Consider the following 7,748-nt stretch of genomic DNA (forward strand, 5'->3'; position numbering starts at 1 on the left):
CTATGTAGCCCAGGCTGGTCTTGAACTTGTGCTTGGTCCATCCTCCTGCCTCAGCTTCTCGGATATGAGAACACAGGTATGGGGGCAGAGGGTAGCCCTGGTACCTACCCCACGTAACAGATACTAGCCATATTGGACCTAACTTTCCTGGCTAAGTCTTCTGGAAGGCAGCCTTGGAGGGTGTCGTCTCCCCATCCCTATTAGATTAAAATTGTATGGCCTTCCCACCAGTCCTAGAGACCTGGTCTGGTCCTCCACAGATCATGCATGGGTCAGGTGGGAACTACAGGCCTTTGTGTCTACCCCTTAGGGGTAGGTCAGTGGTTAGGGAACTCACCAATGTGAGCCAAGGCTAGGTACAACTCCAAGCTGGAGAGACAGAGCCCAGGTGTCCCCTGTCATGAGGACCTGCCCAGTGGAGTGGAGACAGGAGAGGCCTCTGTCAACAAGGCTACAAACCCAGCAGAGGGCTTCCAGATGAGCTGAGGCCAGAGTTGGTCTCAGCTGGCCCCTGACCTTGTTTGGAAGCATGGGGAGGGAGAATGTCCTGCCAAACCTCTGCCCTAATACCTGACCACAGCCGAGAGCTGTCCAGGGTCACTGCCTTGCAGGACACAACTTCATGACTCTTTGCACCCCCAAGCTAGCACCTATACTTTCTCAGCTTCCCAGAGGGGGTCATGGGCCCAGTTATCCTGTTCTTCACCTGTAACTGACAGGACCTCTACTGGCTATTGGGACCTCTATACCCCTAGGCCACATCACAAGGGATCTTCAGGGTCCCCAGTCCCACTTGGAGGAAGCTAGGGAACAGGCCTGTGCTATCTATCAGAACTATTACTGTCTCCCTGGTCCAAACCCAGGGTCTCATGTACCCCAGACTGGCCTTCAACTACGTAGTCAAGAATGCTTTTGAATTTTTGATACTCCTGCTTCCACCTCCTGAGTGCTGGGATTTCAGGGGTGCACCACCACAATTATGAGATGCTAGAACCTGGGGCTTGGTGCATGCTAGTTAAGTCCTCCACCAACTAAGCTACACCCATCCTCAGGCTGCTAGTCCTTTCCATCCTGCTGGACAGTGGCTGAGTTTCCTTAGGCCTCTGGACAAGTGAGGTGGACCTGCCCACTAGGTCACCTGGACTGTGGAGCCACTGGATCTGATCAACTTCCCATCAACACAAGCAAAGAAACCAGAGCTATGAAACCAGCTCTGGCTGGAAAGAGCGAATGGGAACAGGATGGCCTGTGCCCTGCCTGCTGTGACCCTGGTAAAAATGTTTTTTAAAATGACCTAGACTTGCTCTTATTTTTCCCTAATGGTCTCTTAAAGTACTAATAAAATTGTCAGCTGTATCTTAAAATGAAAATAAAAATATTTCATAGCCATTATGTTTTGGCCCAAGGCACAAATGCCTTTTAATCCAAACCTCAATAAAAATATCATACATTATATTGTGGTATGAATTTTTATTTGAAACATCTGAGGAATCCAGACAGGTGCCACCGAGTGGGTAGAGTTGGTGCTCAGCAGTGAGAAGATGAGCGCCCCGAGCAACGGGCAGAGTGACATCCTCACAGTACTCAGATGACAGTCACCCATTAATGTCAGTTGCTGCAGAACACAGGGACACAGTTGTGGGGGACAAACTGGGATGCTCACTGGAAATCCTGATGCTGACATGCAGATGGTAGGGAGACACACCTCTTCTTTGGGGGCACAAGGTCCCACTTCTGGAAATGCTGAGGACACAGGGTACCTTGGCGGATGGGGTTGGAGTAGCCTGCATCCCCCAAAGAGCCCCTCCGAGGCAACTTGGCATAGGGAGGAGAGTACCAGGAAAACCAGTCAGTGGTGCGTCCAACTGTGTTGTCTCAAAAGGAAGAGATGGACTTGGCTGGTCTGAAACTCGAGACATTGCCCACTGACACACACAGCGTGCAGCAAAGTGTATGTGCAGTAAAGTGTACAAGGGGCCAGTGCTTCCTCCCGGCTGGCCATACTAGGCAGCCCAGAGCTCACATCTGGGACACAAGGTGCCTTCTGCCCTGCCCTGGAACTTGGGACAGCCCAGGCCCTGGCCACACCTTCCCTGCAGGACACCCACTCAGCCACCAACATAATACCCTGCAAGGAGGCTCTGCCCCCCACATCTGAAAGGGTAGAATTGGAGTTCATGGTAGTAACTTCTCTACATGCACATCACCTTCCAGGGCACCCCAGGAGCAGATTCCCATCCACCAGGGGAAGACTATCCCCCATTTTGGCTTTTGTTGTTTTTTGAGACAGGGTCTCATGTAGCCCAGGCTGGCCTCAACTCACTATGTAGTGGAGGATGACCTTGAACTCCTGATCCTATTGCCTTTACCTCCTGAGTGCTGAGACAACAGCCATGTCCACTATGCCCAGTCTATTTATCTATCTATCTGGATATTTATTTTAGGGGACAGGGTCTTGCTATGTAACCCAGGTTGGTCTCAAACCTATGATCCTTCTGCCTCAGCCTCCTGAGTGCTGGGCTCATAGTCATAAGCTATCAAGCTCAGCTTCTTTGCTTAACTGTCATTTCTTTATTTTTAATGTGTTTGAGTGTTTCGCCTGCATATATGTAAGTGTACCCATGCATGTCTGGTGCCTGCAGAGGCCAGAAGAGAATATCGGATCTCCTGGAACTGGAATTAAGGACAGTTGTTAGCCATCATGTGGGTGCAGGAAACTGAACCCAGGTCCTCTGCAAAGACAGCCAGTGCTTTTAAGCACATCTCTCTAGCTCCCTCTTTGCTTAACTTTGTAAAAAAGAAAAAATTTACAAGCCCTGTTCTGAGGAGGAATCACAGACCAAGGCCTGTAGTCCTGAATTCCATGGCCATTTCTTTTTGGGGGTGATTTGGGGCCCTCACCTGAGAAAGTCTCTTCCCTGCCTCTGCCTTCCTAGGGCTTTAATTCCTGGAGGGCTCTGGGTTTGGGGTCTGGAAAGGTAGGAGGTATAGCAGGAAGGGACAGGGGCTGAGGGCCTGTAGTGGCCAGTTCCCCCCCACCCCACAGCAGCCCTCAAGACTCGGGACACCGTGAGGGAACTGCACAGTTTCACATTTTCGGGCATCTCAGTCAGTGCTTTCCAAGTGGCCATGACTCTGGTCTGACTCCCTGTGCATGGGCCTCGGTGACCCCATCCTGTGCTGCGCACTTCAGCACAAGGGCTAGCCCTGGTCCTTCAGGCTCCAACCATCCTTGCCTCCCCATGAGGAGTGGCCTCAGCAGCACACAGGACCCGGACCATGGGCCTCCTGCTCCCAGGACATGTTCCGGAGGGCCATAGTTGCATTGGCCCGGACAGAGATGTGGTCCCAGCCTCCCTGGGAGGAGAAAGCCATGTCACCTCAAGAACTCCAGGACCACCCAAGGGGCTCTTCCACCAATCCCAATGCTGAGTCCCCACTGCCCCCACAGGGTTGGCCTAATGCATGTGGCATATAGTGTTACAGAACAGTCCCAGTGTGCCTGCTTACTTACCCCAATGCCGTAGTCCCAGCCCTGCCCCTTAGGCTCCCGGGGTTGTACACCCGTGCGACGACATACTGTCCCCCGGCTCAGGCTGTGGCTCCCCTGGACTTTGTTGGCAATCACCCAGACCTGGAACAGATGTTTGTTGGAGCTACCAGTTCAGCTCCAGTGGGTCATCAGGGACAGAAGGGTAGGCCAGAGAGGGGAGCAGCCCCTACCACCAAGTACCCATCTGCCTCCATCCCCTCACCTGGTCCAGTGGCCCCACAGACACTCTGCGCACGTTATTGGACACGTGCTCCCAGCTAGAACCCTGTGGATAACTAGGTGTGATCCCTGCTCGGTACCACAGGTTTCCTGGGGAGAGAAGCAGCCAGGGTCAGAGGCAGAGTCCTCTTGGCATGCTGTGGGATCAGTCCCGTGTCCCCTCCACTCCTTCACACCCCAGGGCTGTTGATGACCCACGGCCAGGAGCCTGGGCCACGGCCAGCTATGCATCTGCGTGCTCGTTTATAATTGTCCTATTGTGTCTCTTGGGACTGGCGGCCTTAGCCTCTGAGGTAGGAGCTGAGGACAAAGAATGTATTAAACAAATAAAGAAAACCGGATCTGGGAGCAACACTCTGAACTTGAAGCCTGTTTTCCCCACCCTCACCCCCACTTCTTTTTATTTTAATCAATTTTTTTTCAGACAGGGTCTCCCTGCAGCTCTACCTGTCCTAGAGCTTGCTATATTGACCAGGCTGGCCTTGATCTTAACAGAGATCTGCCTGGGATTACAGGCATGTGCCACCATGCCTGGCTTCCTCTTTTTCAAAAAAAAAATTGAGACACGGTCTCATACAGCCCAGTTTGTTATGTAGCTAAGGCTGGCCTTGAACTCATGATCCTGCTGCCTTCATGTCCTAGTGCTGAGATTACAGATGTGCACACCACATTCAAGTTTATGTGGTACTGGCATTTGAATCCAGGGCTTTATGCATGTTGGGCAAGCAGTCTAATCTTTTTTTTCCCTTGATTTTATGAGATGGGGGGGTGTCTCACTATGTACCCCAGGCTGGCCTCAAACTTGATCCTCTTGATTTAACCTTCCAAGTCATGGGATTATAAGACATGTACCACACACACCTGGCTTTTCAAGTCTTTTCATTTGTTTGATTTGTGACAGGGTCTCATGTAGCCCAGGCTAGCCTGGAATAGCATTATGTGACTGAGGGCCTTGAACTTGTGATCTTCCTGCCTCTGTCTCCTGAGTGCTGGGACGATAGGTATGCGCCACCAGGCTAGGCTTTGAGACTCAATTCTGTGTTTTCCTTCCCCTCACAGTACCACCAACAAATCTTGAGAGGAACAGGCCAGAGCCCTGCTTGAGTTGACATGGGTCAGAGATGGCAGAAGGCCCACCTTGTGTTGCCTGTGGGGCTATGTTCTACACCAGAGAACCTTCTAGATGATGTTCCAAATATGGGCCTGGCCACGCAACATCCCCTCAGCCTTGGACTCTCAGCCTTCTGATCATACAGGGCTCAGCTGCCTGGGGCTGGTGCCATCAACTCAGGGTTAAGTTAGAGACTTGGGGAGACCTGAGCTTTGCTGCTCTACCCTGGTATAGGCCTGAGGACCAAGGCTGGACTGAGGCCCAGTGTCCTGTCTCCATGGTTACCACAATGCAGGAACTCCATGTCCCCAGGAGAAACAACACAGAAAAGCCTGGATACTTCCAAAGGATACCTTTCGAAGAGGCCAGGAAGGGAGGACACTCCTGCCTATTTGTGGGCTGCCTGTCAACCTACTGCTGTCTCTGGGGATCTCCATCCTCCCCACTGACCATGCATGCACACAAATAACTTGCCATTTTCATCCAAAGCATACACCGACGTCTGGCCAACAGACACCTGTCTCAGCTTCTGTTTGGGAGGAGACGGGATGTGATACCAGCAGTCACCTGTGATGGAAGACCCAAGCCCAGTAAGCCCAGACCTAGGCCTGTCTTCTGCTCTAATGCTCACAGTATGCTGGATCCTTGCAGCCAACCTCTGACCCAAGTTAACTAAGATGTATGGCTGGGGCCCAGTATGTGAGCCGAGGGTCACACAAAGCCACCTCAAGATCTGCCATCCACCTAATACCCCAGCTTTGCCCAGGATCCTTCAGGGTCTATGGTAGGTTCTGATATCAAGACCAATTGGACCAACTCATCCACATGACATGAAGGTGCCCAGTCTGGCATGTGGTTGGCTGCTCTCCAAACCCATTATTGTAGAGGTGGGCTGTGTGCCAGCCACCAGCCACCACTTGGCTGTCCCTCTTCCCCCAGCTGGACACTGTCTAAAACACCCAGAAAAGAACAAGCCAGCACAGCCTGGCCTCCCTGAGGCAACCAGAGTGGTGGCTATGGGTGTGTCTTCACAACTCAGGAGCCCCCTCACCAGGGGTGCTACCCCAAACTGTCCTAGTGGACATAACACAGCCTATGGGGGAGGAGCCTAGCCCCAGACCTCTGAACTGAATACCACAAGCTTGATTGGAAATAAACTTGGAAGCTCATTTGCACAGTTCCACCAGTGTGGAGCAGGTAGGGGGATGCCACTCACCAGCTGGCTGGGAGGGAGACACGGAACCTCGGTAGAATGCAGAGCCATCCTTGGCCACAGCCCACACCTGATAGCAGGCCCCAATGGAGACAGAGGTGAAGGGCTGGTCTGTGCCAACATGAAGCCAGGAGGAGCCCTGGAGATGGACAGGTAAGGAGGACTGTTGAGGGGTCACTGGGACCACCTGGCTTCCTTTCTCCTGAGGCTCAGGCCCAATGCAGGCACCATGAACCCCAGCCTGTCTGTGAGGTGGAGGGTCTGAATTAGCCCTGATTAAGGTCTAAACTTGACAGTGTTGAACCCCTGGACTTGGGCCTTTCATCCCCCAAGCAGAGATAACAGCATGTGCACTTTTCCTGGGTACCACAGAGCCACCACATCACCTGGGCCTACCTGTTCCCCCTGCTCCCATCCCTGGAGAGATGACAACTCATGCCAACTTTATCCTTGGCACCAACTCAGACTAAATTTGATGTCCTCCCACCCCAAGGACCTATCTTGAGCAGCTCGTGAAAGGCCTGAGGGTAGATGACTCCAGAGGAAGAATCCTGATTTCCAGAATATTCTAAAAAGACAGAGGCAACCACCCCAGAGGCCAGAAGGTAGGTGCTCACTGCAGGGTTGAGCTCTGATATGCCCAGCCGGCACAAGACGTCCCCCTTGTCGCTGACAGCCCAGAGTGCGATGCTGTGCTCTCGCCCCTCGGTGTCCAGGCTCTCTGGGATGATGGACACATCGCTGAGGGCAATAGGGGCCACCTCTAGCCATGGCCCGCTGGTCACCAGCTTGCATTTTCTGTACAGGAAAAGGCGAGCCTGAGCCCAGAGACCCGGAGTGATAGCAAGCCTCAGGACATGTGCCTGTCACTGCCATTTTCTGTGTGGCTCACAGAAGCCAAGATGGTCACCCTGCTGGGGCTAGGGAGACAATGGACTCCCAGGGCTCAGGGAAGGACAGGGTACCTGGTGGGAGTGAGGGATCCCCCTCTTTGTCCCCTGCCCTTCCCCCAGCTTGGCCAGCCCTCCTTCCAGCCCGTGAGCAAAGCCCAGCCAGTGACATTTCTCTTATTTGTTTTCTAAAACAAACTTCAGAAAGCAGAGCACCGGGAGCCCGTGGGCATTTCCTGGGTTGACATTTACTTTCGACTCTGGTTTCTCTCCCTCCCTTCTCCTTTCCTGGGGACTGAGGTCAGAGGCCAAAAGATCTGGCCCAAGAGGAACCAGTGTCCCCCTTCCCTGAGCAGAGGGAAAGAAAGGGAAGAGAGTGAGGGGTAGGGGGTAACCCTGCCACCCTGTGACTCTGTCTCTCACCTGGCCCAGCACCTTCTCCTGACAAAATCCTTCATGGTTTTATACCCATGGTACGAGCTGCAAGAGGAAGAGGTGGTGCAATCAAGATCACTTCATAGAAGATTCTGGAAAGTGACAACTGCACATATTTTTTTCCCAACTCTAGGTCACAGGGGCAGAAAATATGGCTATGATAGCACCCAATTCTCCCAGCCACCCCAACAGGGTCATGACTGAAATGGAGCCTCCAAAGATCCAGCAGCAAGGCCCCCTTGGGCTTGAGACTCTGTCTCAAAAAATAAAAAGGTATGCCGGGCGTGGTGGCGCACGCCTTTAATCCCAGCACTCAGGAGGCAGAGG

The 7,748-nt window shown here is 52.8% G+C and overlaps 1 protein-coding gene across 2 annotated transcripts in view; it reads right to left on the minus strand.

Annotated features, from left to right (window-relative positions):
* Nucleotides 1–1,450: 1,450 nt before the first annotated feature.
* Nucleotides 1,451–7,748, minus strand: part of Tecpr1 (tectonin beta-propeller repeat containing 1) — a 38,345-nt gene continuing 32,047 nt past the window's right edge. For both annotated transcript variants that reach the window (XM_008824022.2, XM_029559101.1), the window contains 7 exons: nt 7,410–7,466; nt 6,714–6,894; nt 6,100–6,235; nt 5,358–5,450; nt 3,756–3,862; nt 3,515–3,634; nt 1,451–3,357 (listed from right to left, as the gene is read on the minus strand). In XM_008824022.2, coding sequence (XP_008822244.1) covers nt 3,256–3,357; nt 3,515–3,634; nt 3,756–3,862; nt 5,358–5,450; nt 6,100–6,235; nt 6,714–6,894; nt 7,410–7,466 — 796 coding nt within the window. In that variant the 3' untranslated portion in view covers nt 1,451–3,255. The remainder of the gene's footprint in view (nt 3,358–3,514; nt 3,635–3,755; nt 3,863–5,357; nt 5,451–6,099; nt 6,236–6,713; nt 6,895–7,409; nt 7,467–7,748) is intronic.

The sequence above is a fragment of the Nannospalax galili genome, unplaced genomic scaffold, assembly GCF_000622305.1.
Source record: "Nannospalax galili isolate Female #2095 unplaced genomic scaffold, S.galili_v1.0 scaffold809, whole genome shotgun sequence".
Lineage (NCBI taxonomy): Eukaryota > Metazoa > Chordata > Mammalia > Rodentia > Spalacidae > Nannospalax > Nannospalax galili.